The sequence below is a fragment of the Callospermophilus lateralis genome, chromosome 1 (genome assembly GCF_048772815.1).
Source record: "Callospermophilus lateralis isolate mCalLat2 chromosome 1, mCalLat2.hap1, whole genome shotgun sequence".
Lineage (NCBI taxonomy): Eukaryota > Metazoa > Chordata > Mammalia > Rodentia > Sciuridae > Callospermophilus > Callospermophilus lateralis.
Window position 1 is genome coordinate 200,206,839 of NC_135305.1, and position 25,335 is coordinate 200,232,173.

Below are 25,335 nucleotides of genomic sequence, written 5' to 3' on the forward strand. Positions count from 1 at the left end.
CCCCACCCATCACACCCCTCCATCCCACCTCCAAAGCCCAGGGGTCAGACTGTGACCAACCTCTGTGATGGGAGGCACGTGTGTGGAAGAGACTAACCCAGGGGCACATCTGGGTTTTGTGGGGCCCAAAGTCTATACAGTTGAGAGGGAGGGAAGGGTTTGAAGGAAAGAATGTAGAATTGTGAATACAAAGTTAGGTTCAAGGCCATGCAGGGGTCCTGTGGGGACCTTCAAGTGTAAGTTGGATCCGGTTGGTGGGGAGGCCACCCTTGGTGCTGCTTTGTTAGTTCTAGGCTCACAAAGCATTTTTTGCCTGGGATGTTGCAGCTCCTAAGCCCTCTTCCTCCTGCTTTGAGCCTGGTCGAGATTGCAAAGAAAGCACAAAAGTCTTACTCTGAAGTCTTCTGGAGATCTGGCTCTTTCCTTGCCCCCGTTAGTGTCCAAAAGAACATAGGAATTTCCTCATATTGCCCAGGAATTCCATGATTTTTCCCTCCTATAATCAAGGAAGGGAATGTTGGCTGGGACACTCTATTCTTTTGGAAACGTGGCACAGGAATATGAATTTCCATAGGCAAAATTACCCTGTCTGGTGGAGTCTAGACTGTCCATTGGCCAGCAAGTTTGTTGGAGTCCACGCTGGCACTCTGGGAAGCCACCTACGCTTCTGCTATGGGCTGTTACCCCAAACTCTGCTACCGGGGAGGAAAAAAAAAAGCCCTCGCAGCCATGAGGAGTGACAATAAATCACAACAACAAACGAGGGCATCAGGTTCTTTTCTCCAAATCCCACTGAGATGATCAAAGCCATCTTAACAATAGTGAAGCGTCTCCATCGTCCGAAGCATAGGGAGACTGCTGTCTCTACATCAGAAACCTCAGAGAGGTGGAGATCAGATGGAGGGACATACTAACAAGCTGTCCATGTGCTGCAGAGAGAAGAAAACTCTGTCCCTTACAACAAAGTGCTGTTCCTGATTCCCTGGCCACCCTCCATGAAGCTTCCTTACACATTTGGGCAAGCTCTCTGCAAGTAATGTGGGTTTTAACCACAGAGCCTCAGGCCCCAGCACTGGGTGGGGCTTTGACTGTGGAGGCCTAGTCTCCGTTAGAGAAAAGCCACTATTCCCTGCTAACCACTAGCTGCTTCCCCCAGAAACTAGAAAGCATCTCTTATGTCCCATTATGCTGCCCTCTGTCTAATGGCCTGGTGGCCTTTGACATTTCCCTTTGGCCCTAACCATTTAATATGGTCCCATTGCTTATGCCGAGCCTATCTCCAATGCAGATTTTTTTCTCTTCCCCAAGAGAACAAATAGGGAAAATGACCTGACTGTAATCTAAGGATCATTTACTTCATGGAATGATTATTCATGCATGTCCAAGAGCATCTAAAAGGTTTTGGTCAGAAAAGCACAGACAAACGGACACCAGTCATGTATGCTTCCTGAAGAAGTGCTTCAGGAGACTGAGAAGTGAATCAAGTAAGGAAGGCACTCATGAATCAAGACCACTGTTGATTTAGGCTTCTGTGGAACCTCGAGAAGCTTCCCTCCCTCTGCCAGGGAGCCGGCTTCTTGGAGGTGGGAGGAGAGGCTTGGAGGGCCTGAAGGAAGAATTTCTACTGCTTGGCAAGAGGCAGTAGGCCATCACTTACTGCTTTGCCCTTAAACCCTATTCCAACCTTTGTATCATTTCTTTCACAGACTGTTTTTGAAAGGAATTGCCGATCTGAGGACTGTGCAGCCGACCTGCAGCTCCGGGGTAAACTGCTGCTCTCCAGGTATGTCAATGTTCCTTTTATGACATTGTCCTGAGAAGTTCAGTTTTTCTTAATTCCAGGCCCCAAACCTGAATGTTCAGATTTCCCCACCAAAAAGGTAAACAGTGCTGGTGGGTTATGGTCCTATACTGTGTGTGTGTGTGTGCATGTTTTTGTGAAGTATGTTATAATTTTAAAAATAGCTATGATTTGGGGAAGAGAGTTTGGATATTGTTTGCAATTTCACATATCTCACATTTTAGATTTCTAATTTTTAAGAGTATTCGTGCACTGGGAGGATGTTTTATGTTTTCTCATCCTATTAAGTTGAACCATATGGTATTGCCAACGTTGGACCTTTGGGGATGATGTCATGATTTAACCTCTTACTACATAAAAGTTCCCCCCCTCCCCCATCCCCACATACTGAACAGTGGTGTCTTTCTGGCTTTAGCAGACAGTCTTGTTTCTGTAGCAGGACAGGGGTGGAGTCGGGGGGCGGGCTGATCTGATCCAAGCAGACTGTCTCTTTATTATTCCAGGGTTTCCTCCTGCAGTATGCAAGTCCCCCTAGGCTAAAGGTGAACAGTACAGAGGCTTTCTGTTTCCTCTTTGCCAACCTTTTATTTTAGACTTCTTTTAGGATGAAGGTGCTGGTCCTGAATCATTTAGCCACATTTCAAGAATGGTTTCCTTTTGGAACAATACCTTCTGAAAGATCGTCGTTAGCCTTGGGGCCAGAAACCCCTCTGTAAGATTTATTACCATTTCTCAAAGCAGTCCTCCGTTTTGATAGCTAGTCTCTAAAATGCCATACATGTCCCTTACTTGCATTGCCCAGAGTTAAATTGGGATGGAATTAAAGAAATATCCCATCATGAATGAGTAACTACACTAGGGCATTTTTGCTTTTTTTTTAATGATAAATAATCTTTTAGGATGATCATAGGTTAGAAGCCAGCCTCAGCAAGTTAATGAGGCCCTAAGAAACTTAGCTAGACCCTGTCTCAAAATAAATTTTAAAAGGCCTGGGGATGTGGCTCAGCGGTTAAGTGTCCCTAGGTTCAGTTCTCAGTACCAAAAATAAACAGTCTTTTATTCATCAATGCTAAGATGCCTTTTCTTCTGTTTTGAATTTTTACAGGAAGGTGTATCTCCCCAACTGCCTTCTCCCAACGGCAACATACACACAAATACTCTTCCAAACCACTTAAATATTAATTCATTAACTTCACTTTTACGCTGGGGGGAAAAAATGGCAGCTTAAAGTAGCATATTCTTTGCCAATCTTAAAAAATTACTTTAAACTCATGAAGTAGATATTGGGATTGTGTAACTTAGAAAGGCCTTTCAGGGATACTAGAAAAACCAATTCTAAAGAAATTTCATAAATTATCAGCTCATTAATTTTAATTTTGAGGAGATCTTCCAAAAAGTGTTTTAGGGAAAGAGTAATAAACAAAATTACATGGATTTTTTTTAACTTCAAAGCAGACTATAAATGCTGGAAATTTATTTTAGATCATAGAAAATTTGATGTGGGATAATAATTTACTTGATCCAAGGTTAAATTTTAAGTAAGGAAAATCCTATTGCTCTTGCTACCCATTAGTGGGTAGACAAATCCAGCTTTTTTTTTTTTAGTTGTGCTTTCTATGGATTAAGATATAAAAATCAAGGCTCATGGTCAGTAAAGCACCGTATGACTAAAGCTGCCACCTCTGCCCCAACTTGATCTTTCAGAAGTGTGATTAGTATCAGGTGTACTCTGTGGATCCAATCAATAATGCCAGAATAACTAATGTGGTGGCCAGGGACCAGACCCCACATGTATCAGCTAGCTATTGCTACCAAAGATGCTGCATAACAAACCAACCTCAAACACATGGCATAAGTCAGCAATCATTTAGTCTCAGGTCAGGTAGATTGGCTGGATTCAGCTGGATGTTGGCTGACTTGTTCATGCATCTGGGTTCAGTGGAAGGTAAACTCCAGTCTTGGGTGGCCCAGTTTAACTCTGTCCCATGTGTCTTTAATTGCCCCTGAGGAACCAGTGGTCTAGCATGGGCATATTCTCACTGCATGATGAGATTGCTCAAGGACAAGCAGAAATATGCAATTTTGGGGTATGGCCATGTGCCTTGTTACGGCCATACCCGAAGTCGAGGGATAGGAAAATATCATCTGCCCCTTTAGTGAGAGCTACAAATTTGCACTGCAAAGGGCATGAATGTAGGGTAAAGGACTGGGACCAACAAGGCCATCTCCTACAGCACGTGAGTCCTGGGGAGCCCTGTCACTCCTCCTGGTGCCTTGTAGGTTCCAGGGCCATTTCAGCCTTTCTTGCAATTCCATCTTCCTAGAACTCAGACATGAGCCCTGGAGACTAGAGGAGTTTTCCTGAACCTCAAAATCAATGTTCTTGGATGAGAGGACCTCTCAGCCTTTCTGAAGGATGAGTTATTTCCCAGGAGGTCTCCCCATCTCTCAAAATAGCCTTTTGGCAGGATCCTCCATTAAGAAACTTTCGTTATACTCTTGGACCCATAGCTGTCCCCACAGGAGCCATCAGGGAAATGTTGATTGGTAATTGGATAAGTGCAGATATAAAGCTAAACCTGTGGTTTCAGTTGCACCGGATGGCCCTAGACTTGGAACGCTCACTCTGCAGAGCCAGGCACAATGTGCAGCAAACTGTAGCAGAAACAGGGTCTGGATTTGGTTGAGGGTGTTTTAGGAGCCTGAACTGTGGGTGAGCAGCTTTAGCTAATATTTAGCTCTGAGTCATTGTTGCCTGGGATGGGATGTGTACTCCTTCATTGTTCAAGCAAGTACTGGGCACCACTGGAGATGTGAACCATATGTGGCCCACTCCTCTGGTGTGCACAGCCTGGTCAGGGTCGGGAGACTGGACAGTGTGGCATGACCTCGTATGGGAAGAGAGGTGAGTGGGTCCTTGCAGGGCATGGGGTGACTTCCAGGAGGCTGTATTAAGGGGAGGGAGGACGACTTAGGTACTCTAGGCAGAGGAAAAAGGTGAGCAGAGGACTCCCATGAGGAACCTCAGGTGTCTGCAATCGAAGAGAACAGAGTGTGAAAGAAAGAAAGAAAGAAGCTGGATTGTGACACACCTGTGATTTGGGGCTGCATCTCCAAGCCAGTGCGGTAGAGCCGAGTCCCAGCTTAGGTACATGTAACTTTACAGGAATGCAACTAGATACGCTCCAGGGGGAGGGATGATGTGGGTCGGTCCAGCTCCTCCACCAATGAAAGGCATGTTCCAGCTTGAGTTCTGAGTATGTCCCTCTTTCCATCCATCTCAGCTCCTACTTCCCTGACATAGCTCTGTGGGGCCACTGCCACTTGTCTCAGTGAAGGAGTGCCCTTGGCAGGGATGGGCTTTTGGAGGGATGCCGGGTGGCTCTCCACCATCACGCTCCCCCAGGGCTTCAACATGGCAATTTGGACGCAGTTTTGGCCTTTCATGCTGTCTTTAGGACCTATCTCTCATGTCAGCTGTACCCTCACTATGTTGAAAAGGGGGATAAGGGAGAGACGACTTCAGTGACTGTGTAGACAGGCTGTGTGAAGTTCGGGGCTGGAGGCAGAACACCCACCAGATGGAGGAGCCTGAGTCTTACGACAGAGGGAAAGACATCTGGGAGGGAGGGGGTCACCCAGAGTGACCAGGGATCAAGCCAGGAAGCGCTCCCTGTGACACTCATGGATGTTTTTATCTTTCTCCCCAGAGAGTATGAATTTTGGCAGGATCTGTTATTACTTAAAACATTCAACTCTAAAAGTTCATGATCTTGGGGCTGGGTTTGTGGCTCAGTGGTAGAACACTTGCCTGGCATGTAAGAGACCCTGGGCTCAATCCTCAGCACCACCATACATACGTGAATACATGCATAAATGTATTGTGTCCATCTATAACTTAAAAACAAAGGCCATGATCTTCAATGAGTTGAACCTAGTTCTAGAACATGCCATTTCTAAACTATCCAGGAATAGGGAGGAAGCGGTTTAGATGTTTTCAGTCCTGTTTAGTAGAGACTTCCATTTATAAAAGGATGCGCTTATGTTTTTTTTTTTTTTTCTGTCTGAAGGCTCACAGTATCTAAGATAGCATCACATGTGATCAAGATCAAGAAAAACATACGTTATTGCAGTCGAGCAAATTTTCTTTTCCTGATGCATCTCATTGGAGATCAGTGGAATGTTTCTGTCTCCTGGCTGAACAAAATATATTTCATATTCAATAAAAAATAATTTCAAAAAATCTTTTAGGAGAAGTAAAGAGTGGAATATTTGTGAAGTTGGAATCATCTCGTAGCCACATGTAACTGTCATACGGCTACTATCACAGGAATTGGGGGTGGAGTGCAGTAGGTTCCCCCCAAAACCTATGACTAGCTGGGAGATGGCTGGCACCATCTACGAATGACCAACCTTCTAGAAGAGGGCCACTTCACTTAGAGAGTGATTTAGCTCAAATCAAATTGTTTTCCTTCTCAAAAGTGGTCAGAATCATCAACTGCATCACAAAAGGTGGAAAGGAACAGTGTCTTGGATTATGAAGGGGAAGAGAGTATTATTCATGGTGCAATGGCTCTTAAGGCCTAGGGACACAATTGCCCCACTATTATACCAGACTTTTCTATTGTCCATAGCAAGGTACATGGCCATACCCAAAGTCAAGGGACAGGAAAATATTTTCTGCCCCTCTGTGCATTGAGTACTCTACAGAGTACTTGGTATATAGAAAAGCACCGTAGTGTCTCACCAGCTATTTACCATGGGGCGGATTGCTTAACATCTCTATGCCTCTGTTTCCTTCTCTGTAAGATGAAAAAATAATTCCAGCATCTTATAGGGTTATAAGTAATGAATTTATATGTATTTAACTGCTTCTAAAAGTGCTTGGCACATAGTAAACGAGAGCTTCATTTTTTTCCCACTTAATCCTCTTGATAACACTGAGAAGTAGATATGGTTACATGCTTTTTAATGCTTATGATATGGAGGCTAGGGAGGCCAGGTTACTTGCTCAAGGGCTCATGTTCTGGAGGAAATCAAAGTGGGGAGTGCCTGGTTCTGCATTCTGCTCTATATTGGTCTCAATTGATGCTGAGTTTTTGTATCAGCTGGCTGTGCACCAGAAGTACCAAGGTGGAGACGCTGAGAGTCCTCTTTGTAAAAACCCCAGTTCAGGAGGGAGGTGGTTGGGGAAAAAGCCAATGATCAAAGATGGCTTCCTTCTATTCCCTCGCACCCTCCCCATGTGCCACGTGACTTGGAGGATGTGCAGTGACTTTCCCACTGGAGACGTGAGCCACCTGTCAACTGGGTCAGTGGCAGACCCTGCATTCTTTTGATGTGTAGGATCAATGTTCTCTCCTCGGAGAACTCAAGTTTGACCATGAACTTGTAGCTGGCGTGCCAGCAGATTCCTCAAAGGTAACAACATCATCACCATGAGTGTAGTTACCACCGGGGTTTGGATATGAGGTGTCTTCCAAAGCTCCTTTATTAATGCAGGAATGTGCGAAGGTGAAATGATTGATTGGGAGAGCTGTAACCTAATCAGCCCATTCAAACTGGAATGAACAGACTGTAGGCAGGCTGGGTATGCTGGGGGAGTTAGGTCATTGGGGGGCATGCACTGGAAGGATGCATCATCCCTGTGGCCCTTTCTCCCCCTTATCTTTCTGCTTCCTAACTCCACATGAGCTGAGAAGCCTTCCTCTACTGGGCCCTTCCACTGTGATGATTTGCCTCATCTTGGGCCCAAGGCAATTGAGTCAGCCGTCTGTGGACTGAGACCTCTGAAATCAGGAGCCCCATAGAAACTTTTCCTCTGCTAAGTTGCTTTTGCTGGGTATTTTTTTTTTTAGCCACGGTGATGCGACACTAACTAGAACAATTATTGTTACCATTTTGTGAGGGAAGGTGACTGGGAGCTGATCACAAGGCTGGAAAACTTTTTGCGGTTGTCAGAACGTTAGCCATGTGATTTCCCCACCCGCCCCCTTCATTGAACGCAGCCACTTAAGGGCAAAAAAAAAAAAAAAAAAAAAAAAGCAAGGTTTGTTGATTGGGAGCAGCTGGCCTGTGTAGTTCTTTCTGGTTTTCTCAATGGTATATTCTTGAAATCAGGGTGGAATGCTCTGGTGGCTGGAACTTTCTGAATGAGGGCTGAAGCCATCCTCCTCCCGCGTCAGAACACGTCTTGGCCCTTGCTCTGATGTGGGTCCCTAAGAGGAGGCAGCAGATATCTCTCCTCACCCTGCGGGAGCATTTCAAGGGTGAATAGCATGTAGGTGAGTCACCTAGCCAAGGGTGGGATTCAGGCCCTAGGGTGGGCGATCAGTGGTGTCAGGAGCGTCAGGGACAGTCAGTCATGCTCTGGAAGAGATACTGAAGGTGAGATCCTTCTGGAGAGCCCAGATTCTGCACACCTGTCGAGGTGACACGGTGCTAATATATTCGTTTATTTGACACATGAGCTGAGAAGCCTTCCTCTACTGGGCCCTTTCACCGTGATGATTTGCCTCATCTTGGGCCCAAGGCAATGGAGTCGGTGGTCTGTGGACTGAGACCTCTGAAATCATGAGCCCCATAGAAACTTTTCCTCTGCTAAGTTGCTCTTGCTGGGTATTTTTTAGCCACGGTGATGTGAAGCTAACTAGAACAATTATTATTACCATTTTGTGAGGGAAGGTGACTGGGACACTTGCTGTGGATGTGTCTAGCTTGATGGAAGTAAATAGGGACACACTGCTGCGTCACAGTGCTCTCAGTCCAGATGCAGATGTGCATGCCAGCAACGCGTCGTCATTACCATGATCATCATATGACGGCAATGTGAGGGAGTTCCCTGGAGGCGCAGGGGAGGAAGTGCTCCATATGGTCTGAGTTCCCCTCAATGCTGACCGGAGACGAGGATTCGAGTGCAAATAATTTATGTGAAATGTGCAGGAAGCAAAGGTAAAGAGTAAGGAAGTATCGACAGGGAAGCTTGCCAATAAGGGTGCGCCGTAACACCAGCATATCGGTTATTTATTGCTGTGCAGCAAATCACCCCAGAACTTCATGCCTTAAAATAACCACCATGTGTTTACTTGTGATTCTACGGCTCGGCGGTTCAGTCTGGGCTCCCTTGTGTGTCTGCATCCAGATTCAGGTTGTCTAGTAGCCTTTGTTTCTGGCACTTGTTCACTGGGGCTCCTCTGTTTCCCTCCATGTGGTCTCATTCTCTAGTATGTCAGCCCACAGTTCTTTTTTTTTTTTTTTTTTTTTGGTGCTAGGGAATTGAACCCAGGGGTGCTAAACCACTGAGCCACATCCCCAGCTGTTTTTATGTTTACAGACAGGGTCTTGCTGAGGTTGGCTTTGAACTCATGAACCTTCTGCCTCAGCTCCTGAGTCGCTGGGTTTACAGGTAAGCACCAACATGCCCAGCCATAATTATTCTTATAGTGTGTCAGGGATCCTAAAAGGAACAACAGCACACAAGACTTCGTGAGGCCTGGTTACAAAACTGGTATACTGTCACTTTCCTATATTTGGTTGGCCAAAATCAAGTCACAGGATCAATCTGATTAAGGGGTGGGGAACTAGATTCTGCTTCCTGTTGGGAGGAGCTGTGAAGCCGCAGAACACAGGGTGTGACTTCACAGAGACTGTCAAGCAGGCCTCCAGACCCAGCTGGCACAGCGGCCGACTGAGATTCATCACGCAGGACAATGCCAGGGAGCAGACCTGTGGGGATCCCACAGAATGGGGCTCTTAGAATGACCGCATCTAAGAACTGGAAAAACAGCTCCTGTGACCTGTGGGTTGAGGGCCACTTGGGGGGCAATTAATGCTTGGGATGCAACAGCTTTGTCTAGTCCTGGAAAAAGACCCTCAGAAAGATGCAGTAGCTGGAAGTCAGCCAGTGCATTGGGAAGAGTCTGAGGGGCAATGGCCAGGGACAAGTACGCTGTCTCCTATGCCCACTTTCTTAAAGATTTTCAGTTGATGAATTTACCATGGAGTTTCCTGCATGAGTGTTAAAAGGAGTGTTAAATCACCTTTGATGTGGATGCCTCTTCCCATGAACTTCCTGAGAATGTTCTTACTCCACGTTTTGCCAAACACCCAAGCACTTCCTGACTGTGGCAACGGTAATTCCCATTGCACTTTTTCTGTGTCTTGTTTCCTCCCCCATCCCTACCCAGCATAACAGCCATCACCGACACACAGAAGGGCTTTTTCTTTAGGGCAGACCCACTAGCCAAGGGTAGGGCCAAAAACTTTCTTCTTGCTTCCTGAAGGATGGCAGCAAGGACAGGTGAAGGGTTTGTCCACAGCTGATCCCAAGCAGAGAGGATGAGACTCCAGAGCCCTCCAGCATCCTGGAATTGATGTGGTCCAGGCTCATTCTTGCAGCCAGAACACTGTTTCTTGAGAGCCCAGGAATAAGCACAGCCTGTGGCTCCATGAGGCCACTTCATTTGTCATATATGTAATCCAGCTGGCTGGAAACAAACCCAGCATGTTTTTTTGTTGTTCTTTTGAGATTGGTGTGTTTTATCCATGTTCCTGGATCCACGGCATTTCTGGGGCAGATCAGGAAGCTGATAGGAATTTGAGTCACTTATCGGAGATCAAAAAGAAAGTCAACCAGCCAGCCGAGGCAAGAAAAACACCTGGTGGGCAGCTCCAGAGCTCCGCGTTCCAGCAGTTCCACCGGTGGCCTTTGTCTTTAAATAGCCATCACAGCTCGGAGAGCCTGGCCTATCTCTGGGTGGAAATGACTTTTGGAATTTCTCTTCTATGGCAGGGAGGATCTGATTTGTGGCTTCCTGAGTATGAGACTGGGGACGGAGAGGCCACCACCCAAGGAACTGACCCTTTTCCTTTGTTGGACAGATTCAAAGTGCTGAGGGAGCTCTCCAAGGCCCCACCAGAACACATGAGCCACAGATCTGTCCCAACAAAGAGCATGTTTCAGGGACAGCCCTCCCACTGCTAAGCAGACACTCATCAAGATTTTCCAGCTGTAGCTTTCTGGAGAGTAAGACCATGGGGACCCACAGAGGGGTGTGAGAGGCGGGACCTAGGAGGAAACCATGGCAACCACAGAAGGGGTATGCTCACGGGGGCCTGCTTCCTGAGACTCCCAGGAAGTCTGGGTCTACCTCACTGTGAGCCTAATAAAATTCTATTCAGTAGTATTTTCCTTGTCTTGCAAATATAGCCACCCACTGGAGATCTATTACGTGTCAGACAGAGTCTTTCCAGCAGGGTGGTGGTGATATGACAGTTTTCCTTCTGATCAGCCCCAAGGAAAGGACCTATCAAGAGAATGCAGCCCCTAGATCCCTCCCTTCTCTCAGATGGGAAGCCATGTGCTGTTTCTTCGCTAAGATTTTTGCAGTTTATTTCGTGTGACTATGTTCCTTGGTCTCTTGCCACTGAATACTAGACTCACCCATCCCAGAGGGGACTCGTTGCTGTGACCGAAGGCCAGATCTGAAGCTGCGCCGCAGTTGCTTTGCTCTCTGCACACTTTTCATATTGCCCTGCTTGTACCTTGACATGCAGCATCTCTTCAAAGTTTGTTCTGAGCCCCCGATACAACCCTGGGAGGGTCAGGATTCCCTGTGGGCTGTCCATGGATGAAAAGCCAAGGACAGCTGTGGCCAAGCAAGGATTAACCTTTTTTTTTTTTGGAGGGGGGGTGTCTCCAGTGGTCACTGTCCCTACCCGCCACATCCAAAGGTGAGGCTTAGGTTTACCATGAGCTTCCCTGAAGTCAGAGTCCCTGCAGCTACAGTGAGAGGGGAGGTACCACATAGAAACATCTAGATTTTATGAGCCGTCTTTCCTGACATCATTCCAGGTGTTCTTGATCCAAACATGACGAGCTGGGTGGGTGCAGTTGGTTCCACACCCAGGTCCCTCACAGTGCAGGTGCCTGTTCCCTCCTGCCATGTTGGCAGCCAAAGACTCACAGCTGCCCCTCATCTGACTGGGGGAGTCACTGGTGTCCTGAGACTGCCTTTCCTGGGAGGTCACACCCCGCCTCCCCAGGGGGCAGCCCTCAGGCGCTGGCTGGCTGGTTGGGGTGCAGGAGGCCAGCCATGATCTCAAGTGCAGATGCACGTGTGGCACTTTGTGCTCCAAACCCTCTCGTGGACCAGGCCAGGGCTGGACTTCACCTGAGGCCACAGCCTTGCCCAGCCAGCTTCCCTGGTTCCCCAGCAAACCCCCACTGCGTGTCATAGATGCCACATCTGGGAGCCCATCCTGAGATACTGTAGGACTTGCACTCACGCTGTGTGTGTCTGTCCTTACCTCTTCTGGCCAGGCAGACTGATCTTGTTGTTTTTTGTTTTGTTTTGTTTTTAGGACTGTTGAGTTTCAAAAGCAAATCAAGTTACCTATATCTATCAAACATTAATGATGAGACAGTTGCTGGTGTGCTTTTTGTTTTCCCTCTTGGAATCAGAAGATGGTGGTGTTTGTTTGAAAACCAGGCCAAGGAGTGATGGGGGGATCTCTTCAGGTCATCCTGGGACTTGGATCCTAGGGATTGCTTCTGGATGCTTTTTCCCTGGGATTTTGCTTTTAGAGGGGACCCAAGAGATAAAGGGAGAGGGGCACCCTGTGAGAGATGGCTTCCTCAGCAAAACGTTTTCACAGGCAGGGGACCAGAAACTGTTCCTGTAGCATAAAGGAACACAGGACACTCAGTCAGAATGGCCGGACTTCCTCTCCAGGGTCCCTGGGCTCTTCTTCAGAAAGTTTTCTGTGAGCTGGGCGTGGTGGTGCACACCTGTAATCCCAACAGCTTGGGAGGCTAAGGCAGGAGGATCGCAAGTTCAAAGCCAGCCTCGGCAAATTAGTGAGGGCCTAAGCAACTCAACTAGACCCTGTCTCTAAGATATAAGCAGAAGGGTTGGGAATATGGTTTAGGGATTGAGGGATCCTCCTGCCTCAGCCTCCTGAGTTGCTGGGATTATAGGCATACATTATAAGACAAAATTTAGAAGCCTCTGGAGAAAGTGTTCCCCCTCCCTGTGTGGCTCCTAACCTTCGTAGTGACCCTGATACAAGGTCAACATTCACTCCTTGTTGCTTGCTTATTAAAGACACCAGGAACTCCAGGGCTTTGATGAGCTCAAGAAAACGAGTGCTTCAGGCCCAAAGCAGAGAAAGCTGGCATCTGGTCCATGTGAACAAAATACATTGATATTGGAGGTGCTACGTCTGGGTAGTGTAGACCTGTTTTTACCTTCAGGGACCTCCAGAGACGCAGAGACCCAGGTGGAAAGAGCGGCTTTCTCCAGCCCTGCGACTGACTGGCTGTAAAGGAAAAAGGATACACAATCCAGGGAGACTAGTAATTTCAGTATATTTTCTTGCCTGGAACCATTTACAGCTCCCACTTGGCTCTTGAACTAGAAGCGGGGAAACGTTGCGGCTACTGCAGAGTTATCCATCCAGGGACCACTATGGCCCTCCTGATGTGAGTTCTCTGGGGTTGTCTGGCTTGCTGCCTTCTGTGACATGCAGGTGGGCTTCTCGCTATGGTGAGCCTAGCCAGGTTCCAGGGCAACGTGCGTGTGGCACAGTGTGGCAGTGTGCCAGGGCTGGGTCAACTCGAGCATCACGCCCTCCATCCCTGTCGTATGACATCAAACCTCTGAGCAGCCCACAGATCTTGGGAATTCCTCTGCCCCTCAAAGTATTCTTTGTCTTTAATGCAGTGGTTACAGTGAATGAACCTGATTTGTTCCAGATGTCCTGAGATTTAGTGATCCAGGAGACTGCTCCGAAAGGATGAAGAGGATTTGAATTCCTCTGTTTGCCAGGAATCAGTATTTCTTTGCACGGTTGCATAGATGGAGCGGGAGGGACCCCTAGCCGCTTAGAGGGACAGGGAAGGACCCTGTTCCTGCTTGTTTGCCTTGTTAGAAGATGACCTTTAAAGCCAATACTGATTCTGCCATTATGTGAGTGGTTAAAAGAATCAAAGCTGGGGCCAAAGTCAGCAGGGACATAGGCATGTTATTTATTTTTTGAAGCAACACTTGTTTACCTCAATTATTGGAATATTGCTAGAAATACCACAATTTTGACTCAGATCACCTCCGTGAATGTTTTTCTCTTTCTCTCATTCTATGAGCACAGCACTATCCCAGGTGGATACTCAATAGGAAGGAGGTGAGGTGTTTCTGCCTTCATATACTTGGGTTTTCAACCCAGGAACTCAGTCCCAGGACTCATTTCCCTGACCCAAGGTCACTTTTAATTGAGGTGCCTTATAGAGTGTACCTCCCAATCTCTATCTGGAGCCAATAATTATGTGGGTTTCTTTTACAAGATTGGAAGAGATTTATAGAACACAGTTAGATGTAAGGCAAATCTCAAACTGTATGGAATAATAACCCATAGTTGGAGTATACTTATATAAATGTATGGCATATTCTGTTAAATGATAGTATTTCTGGTTTCTGTGGTATTTGAGGATATGAGAATTAAAGCTACTGTATCCCCCTCCCCACATTCAGAAGAGATATGTTCCAAGACTAATAGTAGAATAGTTTCAAACTTTATATATTATGTTTTTTTCTATACATATCTGCTATGATGAAGTTTAATTTATAAATTAGGCACAATGAGAGGTTAACAATGATAATAAAATAGAAGAATCATGACAATATAGTGTAGCAAAGTTGCCAGCATCACTCCTCTTGCACTTTGGGGTCAGTATTAAATAAAACAACGGTTACATGAACTTTTGGACTGTCATATTCAAAACCAAAAAAGCTACTAAATGATTATCTGGTGGGTAGAATATACAGTGTGGACACACTGGTCAGAGATGATGTATATCCCAAGCAGGATGAAATGGTATGACTTGAAATTTCATCCTGCTACTCAGAATATTACTTTATTTAAAACTTGTGAATTGTTTATTGAATTTTTTCCATTTAACGTTTCTATATAATATCCACTGACTTCACAGAGGTAGGGTGGGATGGACATACCAGAGAAGTGGGCAGGTCTCAGATATAGCACTAAGTTTTGAACAAAGGGAAGCATGTTGTGGGATATAAAATGAAAGGCCCCTGAGCTTATCAGGAAGAAGGACCTCAGAAGGGTTAGAGCAGAAGGTCCAGGACTGAGACTGTAACCTCAGGAGGCTGCCTATGTTTATATGGAGCAAGCTATTGGATAAGGGGAAAAAAAAAAAGTCTTAACCACAGGATAAGACCAATCAATAGTTGGGGAGAAATAACAGTTTCCTTCAATCTAGAGTATATTAGAATACAGAATAAAATGAGACTTGATTTCTTAACTATATTTAGAATTGTACCCTTTTTGTACCATCTTCTCTTTGACTATCCCATTGCCTTCCCACTGGGGGTGGAGATCAGGCCATGGTAAATACATATCTTACCACTAAGCCCCTGTTTTAAATATTTCTTGATGATCTTTGTCCTTACAATAAAAAAGAAGTGTTATCCTTTGGAGTTCTTGGTTAATTAAATCCTAAATATTTACCACCTTAGCTAGAACCTTATAAATCGGGAAGCTTTCATGAAATGAAAATTGATATTTGGGTTCTCAGTAATCTGTTGTTTAAATGAAATCTGCAGGAATACAAAGTAATAGGCAGTCACTAGCAGCTAAAACAGCAGGACAAAAAGTTTCCCACCCCTATGGAAAAGAGAAATTTTGGAGCTTCTGCTGGAAAAATCTATAAGGACTGACTCCACTACGATTCTTGGCTATACTTTAAGCTTTCCTTACCCAGTTCCTATCTCACGTGAATGACTGTGATAAGTTGGGGAAAGAGAAACTTCTTTAACTTACATGCTGAGCGTAATGGACTCACAATGTGAAAACTGGTATGTGGATCTGTTCACCACCCTTTCCCTCAGCTTTCAGGGAAAACTACATTTCCCAGGCTCCTTGCCCACAGGCTTCCTGTTCTGTTTAGCCAGCAGTGATTGGGGGGAGAAAGGGTCAGGGTTTTCTCCCCAGCCCCACCTTCTTCAAACAGCATCCCCAGGAATGCAGCTTTCTCCTTGGTGGTCCTGGCCCCTTCTTTGAAGTTCACCTCCAGCCATCCACCTCCTTCCTCTATGGCTCCAGTCCTAGGGGTGTTTCTTCCCATCTCTGGTTTTCCTCATCTCCCCTCCTTTACTTTTCTGGCTCCTCTTAGGCCTTTGTACGAAGTTTCCCATTTTAATCCCTTCTAGTGAACTAGCTGGTGTAAGGTTGCTTTCCTGTCTGGACCCTAAATGATGCACAGTGGGTTTGAATCTTGGTACTGACTGCTACTAGGAAATGGTCCTACCACTAGTAACCACAGAAGTTAACAAGCCACTTGCCTGGTTTAGTCCTCAAAATTTTCATCTGCAAAAATGGGGAGGAGGTTGATTCAAGGTCCCTTTTAGACATGAAAGTCCGTGAGTCTCTAAACTTTGATCTCCTAATACATAGTCATTTAAATGTTGTAATTTTTTTAACCTTTATGTTGTAGACAGTTTTTATTGTTTACATCCAAGATGTGGCCTTAACCTGTATCATATATGATGTGTGCAGGATTTGATGAGGGATTGACCCTAGTATCTTATCACTAAAGGCTGAGATTGGCAACTTTATTATTTGAGGTAAATATAGAATAAAAGTGTCTTTTAAAATGAGTTTTTATATAGTTCGACATAGATCACTAACTTTCTATGAAGAGAAGTTGCTACTGTCACAAAGGAGAGGACCCCCCGCCAACCTGGCTCTTTGGAAAGCATCTGTGGGGAACCTGGGGGGCTGTGTAATAACTCTCAAATACAATGGTAGACTTGACTGTAGGAGCTCTGAGCCCTCAGAGGTAAACTGAGGCTGAAGAGTAAACACTACAACCACATTCTGGGAACCAAAATATATGAATACTCTTGTGTTTTGGAGGTTACCTGAAGATGCCTCCCAGGTGGGAGACTGAAAGCAGGCCCTCTCTAGAGTGCATGTTCCCTGGAGATGGGCTCAGAAATATGTAATTAATGCCATCTCTGTCTTCTCAAATGGATTCTGGTCATTGTACACAGAGTGAGTCGCCCTGAGGAAGCACAGAAGTATACACAAGACAGAATCCACAAAGGGTATCTTGTCTCTTATCCTTAACTAGTTTAAGTCAGGGGCAGTATTCAAAATAATGACCAACCTGTACAACATGGGTGTACCTGCCTGTAAGAACCATTGTACCACAGCCATAGATAACGAGTACAACTTCACTGATGCAACCCACTGATGGTCAGTCCTGGCTCAGGGGTGTGGTTGGTCACCCACACCCATATATGGCAGGACCATGAGGTCTGTGTAGACTGCAAGCATTGGTAAAAATTGAAACTATGACACTTGGGATGTGTCCTTGGGACAGCTGCCTGTAGACCTGCCTCTGGGATTACTCCAAGTAGCTGGGATTATAGGCTTGTGTCATGGCATCCAACTAGACCAGTGCTTAATGCCACATATGACTAGCGGCTACCATATTAAATGACACAGGTCTAGAACATGGACTTCAGAATTGTTCCATCCAATCCATGAGGGAGCTGGGTAGTTATGCACACGCTCCCATCAGGCATTGGTTGAGAGCTGCTGCAGGGCCATCAGAGACTCCATTCTTAAGCACTCTGCTAGATGGCAGGGAGGAGCCTTCTAGCAAAGAAATAGGAATGCTGGTGGATGGAACTATAGCCTATGCAGGCAACAGAGATAAAAGCCAGGGACAGGGGTGAACCCACTATGGCCTACTACATTTAGTCATGATCTCACTCTTGTGCCTTATCATTAACACACTGCTTGTAATGTACCTGGCATTGGTGACTGAGGTATCCCAGTTAAGTTCCCTGGCCTAAAGAATCAACCCCAAAGTCTGACATTCAAAATTGAAGGGAATCTGCGTGTTCTACTTACCTCCCACCAACCTCAATGCTAAGAGCATCCTTTTCCTGCTACTTTCCATATTATTTCTGACTCACCCCTATCCTCAGTTTCTGTTTATTTTTCTCTCTGCTGGAATGTACTTCCCGTTTCCCTGCCTACTCATGTACTCCTCATTCTTTACGATGTGGCTCAATTCCTACTTCTCTCGGAGAACTTCAGTCTACCTGGACCCTTCCCCTGAGTTTCTCTTGCATCTAATTTTGTACCTGTCCTTTGGTGACTCCTATCAACTTTGTGATGTATTTCCCAGGTAACTCACTAGCATGCACTCAGGAGATGCCTGACAGTTCCTGCCCATTCCTTGGGGCTTTATTAATACCTATTTCTTAATTATTCATGTAACAATCAATACATTTGGTACTTTGTGATCACATCCTTTATAGGAAGACATTAAATGAGTAATTGTAGTTGTGTGGTTTACTCGTGTTTGTAATGGTGAGCTCTAGTAATTGAAAAGCCTTGACAGTGGTCAATAAAGTACCAAGAGAGGAGATTGCCCCTGAGAGCTGCTAAAGCCGTCTGGACTCATCCCAAATGTCTCTACCAATTTCGAGAAAAGTTGTCAGGAAGAAAACGAAGCACCTCAGTTAGTGTTTTTTTTTTAAATATTTTTTTAGTTATAGTTGGACACAATAGCCCTTCCTGACTTAGAAGGCATCTATACACAAGCCTTTATTTATCTATTTTTATGTGGTGCTGAGGATCGAACCCAGGGCCTCGCACATGCTAGGCGAGTGCTCTACCACTGAGCCACAACCCCAGCCCTGCCTCATTTAGCTTTTGTAGATGGTGTATCCCATATTTTAAGTATTCTAAATTCTAAGAATGCAAATGCAGTTTCATTTCTAATCTTATGACGATAGCCAAGTAAATTTTACATAAGTTGTATACTATTTTTTTTTAACCAGGGATTGAGTTTAGATTGAATTTAGGTACTTGACTTGCTTCCATCTTGGCTGTTATGAGTGGCACTGCTAGGAACACATGTATACAAATCTCTGAGTCCTTGTTTTTCCTTTTGGAATTACCGAATCACATGAGTATTCTATGTTTAATTTTTTTGAGGAATTTTCATTCTGTTTTTCAAGTGACTGTTCTCTTTTATATTCCCTCTAACAGTACATGAGAATTCCGATTTCTCCACATCCTCTGCAACTTTTACTTTGTGTTTTTTTTTTTTTTTTTAAGTGGGTATAGAGCAGTAAAAGAGTTTTTAAAAAGTAATGAATGAGGGGAAGGAAGCGGGTAGTACTGGGGTTTGAAATGGAGCAACTTCTGTCATACACATTTATGAATATGTCAAAATGAACTCCATAATTAAGTATATCCATAATGCATTAATTTTTAAAATTAATGAATGGATTAATGATTAAGGAGGATGCAGATAAGAAAGAATGAGAGGAGGAAGGAAAGAAGGAAGGACAGACACATGACTTGCTGCTATCATCCAAAACAGTACAGATCATATCTTACATTGACTATTAATGATGCTTTCCATATAAAAATACACCAACGATATCTAGATATAAAGTAATATGACCCATGGAAAAGGCTGCACAAATTAGAATTAAATGGGAAAATGTATCGGAGGATAAAATTCCTTGAGAATCAGAAAGATTGTTCTTGAATAAATAAATCAGCACCCGTGGAATGTTGGGCAGGAAACCCCTGTGCCTGGTCGTTTTAATCTTTTGGCAGGGCTGTCAGAGAGGCTGGTCCTCGTGGAATTCTGTTCTTTTCAGATGTCATTAAAAGAGCATTCTTGTGGAAGCCCTTCCTGACTTAGCATCTATGGACGAGCCATAGCTGGAATGGCCTTCGTGTCTAAAGAAGTTTGGTGCTGGCTTCAGCTCATGCCCTGAGTGGCTGCGTGACCTCCATTGAGTGGGATCCCCTCTCTGCGGCTCAGCTGCTTCTCTGAGAAATGGGAAGGTGGAGCTGATACGTTGTGGGGACATCACAGACTTTCATTCATTTGTGCAACTAGAGTTCTTTAGGACACCCACATGAGAGACCAACCTCTGTGGCAGTCCTGCTGAAAGACTAAAATGATCAGGCTCAGAGGTTTCCTGCCAAACATTTCACGGAGGCTTATTTATTTATGGGGAAAAAAAACCAAAAAAACCTTTCTGATTCTCAAGGAATTTTATTCCCTGAAAATTTTTGCGCCACATTTCTGTCTCTGAGAGTCTAGTGAGGAGCAAAACCAGACAAAGGTCCCCGCTCCCTGGTGTTCCAGTGTGAGGAGAGATGGGCCTTAATCAAAGAGCCACACAAGTAAACGTAGGCCCACGGCCTCAGTCAGCGCATGAAGGGCTGATGGGGGCACACAGGTGGGGATCTCAGGACAGGTTGATTTCATCCAACAGGGAGACAGGAAGGGCTTCCTGAGGTCATGAGAAGCAAGGTGGGAATGTGGGGACCATGGAGGGGACCTGGAGAGGAACAGGCTTTGAAAGCATGGGAGCCACTGGATTCTCGGCCAGAACAACCCCTTGGCCAGTTGCCTTGTCTCTCTGCTTCATGATTTCCTCATCTCTGAAAACGGGACCCGTGTCAGGTCCTTTTGACAGTTCCTGTGAGGTTTCCAAAGGGTAACGCGTTTGATAGTACCCAGCACCATGCTGGCAGGTTACATTTTCATTTCATTTCTGAGAATAACTCTGGAAGCAGAAATGTACTGTTTTGGTCATGGAGTTTTAGCTTTGGAGAAAGAATGAAAACAATGTGGAGGCTTCTTTTTAAAACAGCAGAGTTCCCATTCTGCCCTGGCTGCTCTTTATCACAGAGCCACATTTGAATCATTTGACTGTGAAACCCCCCAGGAAAATGACCTTGCAGTATGACTAAGTGACCGAGGCCCAAGTGTGAGGGATTGGTGGAGGTTGAGCCATCCCTGGCCTGAGCCCTTGACATTTGGACATGATAGACAGGACTGGTCATGTGAACAACAGCACTGGAAGAAGACTGTGGCCCCTACCCAGTGGTCCTCTGCTCATCTCATATCGTCTCTCTGCTTCCTCTGCCATACAGACTATGGTCACTCTGTAGAGACTGGCTAATTGTGAGCGTACATGCAATTCCTTCTCCAGATAAACCTGGGTTAGCCCTCTCTTCTAACTCAAGGTCTGGCAATTACTCCTTTAATCTTACAAAAGCAAACAGGAGGACAGAAATAACCCATCAATTGTTTAAAACTAAAATGGCCAACAATAATAAATAATTGCCACAATAGCTTGAGGTCAGGGTCTTAATTTATTGGAGGCCATTCAAGAATTTGAAACTCTTCTTTGAGTTAATGTTTCACATCTTGTTTGGATCCTCCGAGCTCTTGCTTCCACAGCAAGGCCATCAGATTGCTCCATTGCACATATTATTCTTGTTGACGTGCCAGACAGGCAGGAGAGCAAGGTCCTCTTTCCGTGGATGGGAAATGATGATTCCTTTCCCCCAAAATGTGTAGTTCAAATTATCATAGCCTATTGAGAGTCCAAATAGTTCTCTTTCATGCCGTATTAGCTGTATTAATGATTGCAAACAACCAAAACACATGCTGGTTAATTTAAGCAGAAAAGGAATTTATTGGAAAGACATAGGCTAGTTCAGAGCAGAGGCCGGAAGGCCAGAGAACCAACTCAGGCAGGAAGCTGGGAAACACTCGACCTTCAAGCAGCCACTTCAGAGGATCTCGTAAGGTCCCCAGGTCTTTGCTCAGCACTCAAAATTCATAGCCCTGTATGGGAGCGTCTGTCAGCATCTTAGGGCCACCGACCATCCTTAGGTCACATGAGTGCACTTAGGTGCCCACAGCATAACACAAGAAAGGGAGGGGAGGGTCTGCCTCCTTTCTGTTGATGTACCCCTCCCATCTATCTCAAGTCCCCCAAATCAGGAAGAGATCAGGAGACTGAGTGACTGAAAATAATGACTTTCCATTACATCAACCCTCTTAATGCTTCCACTACAGCTCTCATTAGAGACTGGCTGCTGACATGAGTTTATTTTGTCCAAATCTCATGTCACATAGTAATCTTCAGTCTCATGCGCCGATCCTCATCCCCATGATTACCCTTGGCCTGTTCACTCCCCTGCTCTCCTGAGCGATTCTTCCATTTCATTGCCCCTCAAATGTCCACCCTTTTCCTCTCTCTCCCCCTCCTTAATTCTGCTTCTGTTTCACCCAAAGTGGAAGCAATCAAGAAGGAAGCCACATGTTCCCACCACTTCTACCCACCCATCTGCAGCTGCCCATAAGCACCACTTCCTTACCTCCCACCAGCCTTTCCATTTGTTCTCCAGGCCCCCGCCAGCAACTGTCCCCCATCCCGTCTTTATTAATTTGTTCCCTCTCTGGTGGATCCTTCCCATTAGCTTGCAAATATACAATGATAATTCCCCTCTTTAGAAAATAACTATCTCCCAGGAGCTGACTTCCCCCCACCGCCACCATCCGATTTCTCTGTTCCTCTTTACAAAGGGGGAGAAGAAGAAGAAAAGAAAACCTTTAAATAGTCATCTGTACTCACTGTTCCCATTTACTCTCTTCCTATGTCTCTTAAACTCACTCCAGTCAGACTCCCCGCCCCATGACTCCACTTAGGCACTTTATATCAGTGACCTCGAGATAGCTAATTCCAGTGGCCAGTTCCGATTCTTCAGATAATTTCAGCCTATTGCCACATGTGACAGAATTGACCACTCCTTCCTTGGAACATGTCTCCTGTGGTCCCCGGGAGCCATTTTCCATGGTTTTCCCCCCTGGCTTCTCTCAGTCTCCTTTGCCGGCTGCTCCTCGTCTTCAGCTCCTGTGACACCTCTTATTTACCTACACTTGTTCCCTGGTGTCCTATCTGGTCCTTCCCCGAGGTGGATCTCCAGCCCAGAGGCCGCCTTGAACTCCAGAATATTGCATCCAACTACCTCCATAGCTCCTTTAAAATCCAGCTGGCATTTATTTTTCTTCTGCTCAATCTTCTTTACCGTAGTCTTTCTCTTCTCACTGAATGACAGCCCTTCGTTTCTGATTGTTGAACCTGGAGCCCTTCTAGACTTCTCTCTCCTGAACACCCCTCATCCAATCCATGAGAAAAATCTCCTGGGTGACCTTTGAAGCATCTTCAGAACATGACTTCTGCCTGTGACCTCGGCTGCCCTGACCTGGTTTGAGCGCTTGATCATCTGCTCATGCCTGGGTTATTGCAGGAGCCTCCTCGCTGGGCTCCCTGATTCTCCCCTGACCACTCCACGCACTGTGCCCAACCTGTGCACAATATCATCTCCTCGTGGATGCCAAGTCGTGATTCCCCTGGGCTCACAGCCCGGCAGGTCCTCGCATCTCTAGCACAGTTAAACCAAGGTCCTGATGGTGGCCTGAAAGGCCCTGCAGGACCCACGGACTCCACTGCCATTCATCTCCTGTTTTAGTGAGCTTTTTAGCTTCTGTGACTAAAGAACCCAACCAGCACAATTGTAGAGGAGGAAATGTGTATCTGAGGGCTCACGGTTTCAGAGGCCTTAGTCCATAGAAGGCCAGCTCCATTCCTCAGGGCTCAAGGTGAGGCTGAGCATCATGGTGGAAGAGTGTGGCAGAGGGAAGCAGCTCACATCATGGGGACCAGGAGGCAGAGTGACAGAAGTCTTCATCCTCCATATACAAAATACATATCCCATAGTCAGGCCCCAATTCCCACCTCCTCCAGCCACTCTCTACCACTTCAGTTACCACGCAGTTAATCCCTATCAGGGGATTAATTCACTGATTGGGTCAAGACACGAGTCATTTTCAACTCAATCATTTCTCCTCTGAACCTTCTTGTACTGTCTCACGTGTGAGCTTTGGGGGGACACCTCACATCTAAACCATAACACCCCCTAAGCTCATTTCCTCCCACTCTGCTGCTCACACACTCCTCTCCAGCCACACTGGCTTCCTTTCTGTTTCCTGAACACACCCTAAGGACTTTTCCTTTGGTAGGCCCTGAATTTCTGCCTGTCTTGTTCCCTTTCTTCTTCCAGGTTTGAGAGGGTGACCTCGTAATGAAGGCTTCCCTGACCATTTTGTTTAAAACTGCAACCCACTCCCCCTCCAAACCTGGCAGTTTCTAACTTCCTTACGCTAAGTTTCTCTGATCTGGTATTTATGTTTGCTTCTTTCTGTGTTTCCTGAAGCTGCAAGAACTCTGGTTCACTGCTGTCTCCCTAGCATGTAGCATAGTGACCAGAACAGAGTAAATACCCCCAAATAACTAGATGAATTAATTCCATGTATAGGTTATTAAATGTGTTACAGTTTTCCAAGTTTGATGTCTAAGATTTCCTATGGCCCTCGTGGGAGTCTAGTGAGTGAGTGAGGCAGTGTTTTAGGTGAGGGGGCTGGGGCCCCTGATTCCCTAAGGACACATGGCTGGTTAATGAGCTACCTGGCACTTGTAGTTCTGATCCCAGTTTTATGATACCTGCACTCAACTATCCCCTGATGTTTTAAGTTATATTAATGTAAGCTTCAGAGTACTAATTTCTGTTTGTTTGTTTTCCATTGCAGTATTGATGAGAAAACCCCATATCTAGCTTTGGGAGCTGTGAAGAATATCTCCCTAAACATCTCCATCTCCAACCTCGGGGACGATGCCTATGATGCCAATGTGTCCTTCAATGTGTCCCGGGAGCTCTTCTTCATCAACATGTGGCAGAAGGTAAGGGGGCCAACCCCAAAGAAAGTCAGTGCACTCGCTGACTTTCTTCATAGCTTGGACTACACAATGATTCTACAAGGACCATTCGTTCACAAAGAACGTTATTTGGAATTAGAATTTTTTTTCCATCCCGACCTTAGAGAATTTGTTGGTATAGCCGAAGAAGCAGCCGTAAATACCTTGGAGAAGTGTCTATATCTTTGTCTCCCATCCCTTTTCTCTTATGGACCCTCCCGTATGGCTAATCTCTGCCCCTTCTCTGAGACGCTATAGTCACCTTTCCTGGCACGCGTGCATTCTAAAAAACTCCAGTTTTAAGCAATATTGTTGTGAAACTTAAGAAATAAGGACAGATCACTGCTGATCATGCTTGTTATCACCAATAAATTTCTTGATGTTTTCTATTCGTCATTTCTATCAGCATATACTTTGACATATTTATTTTTCCTGCTGTATTTGAGGATATTAGGGGAATGAACTTGTGTCCATGAGTTAGGTGAGGGTTTATAGAGTGGGTTAATTTATTTGAATGAATTGAAATATATGTAAGTGTGACTCAAGGAAAAAAAAAAAAGGAGTGGATACTTCTTCTCTCCCAGAGAACCCTTCAAGGCACTGCCTTTGTAGAGGAAGAGGGACAGGCTGCTCAGCAGGAGCAGGGAGTGACCCAGGCTGACCACTCTGTCCAGTTGCTCTGTTGAGAGCTGTTCAAATGGGAATTTTTGCAGCTTTTCAAAAAATGTGCAGCATTGAACTGGGCTGCCCTGGGCTCTGTGTTAAAATAGAACCCAAATTGCTTTCTGAGGAAAACATCTTAGCCCCTGAACGAGCCCATTTGTGCCCATAGGTGCACCTTTGAGCAAGTGGGCAGCCTTC

The 25,335-nt window shown here is 45.5% G+C and overlaps 1 protein-coding gene across 1 annotated transcript in view; it reads left to right on the forward strand.

Annotated features, from left to right (window-relative positions):
- The window catches only part of Itga9 (integrin subunit alpha 9), a 322,017-nt gene that overhangs the window by 174,184 nt on the left and 122,498 nt on the right, over positions 1 to 25,335 (forward strand). The window contains exons 17-18 of the mRNA XM_076843659.2: positions 1,707 to 1,783; positions 24,309 to 24,459. Coding sequence (XP_076699774.1) covers positions 1,707 to 1,783; positions 24,309 to 24,459 — 228 coding nt within the window. The remainder of the gene's footprint in view (positions 1 to 1,706; positions 1,784 to 24,308; positions 24,460 to 25,335) is intronic.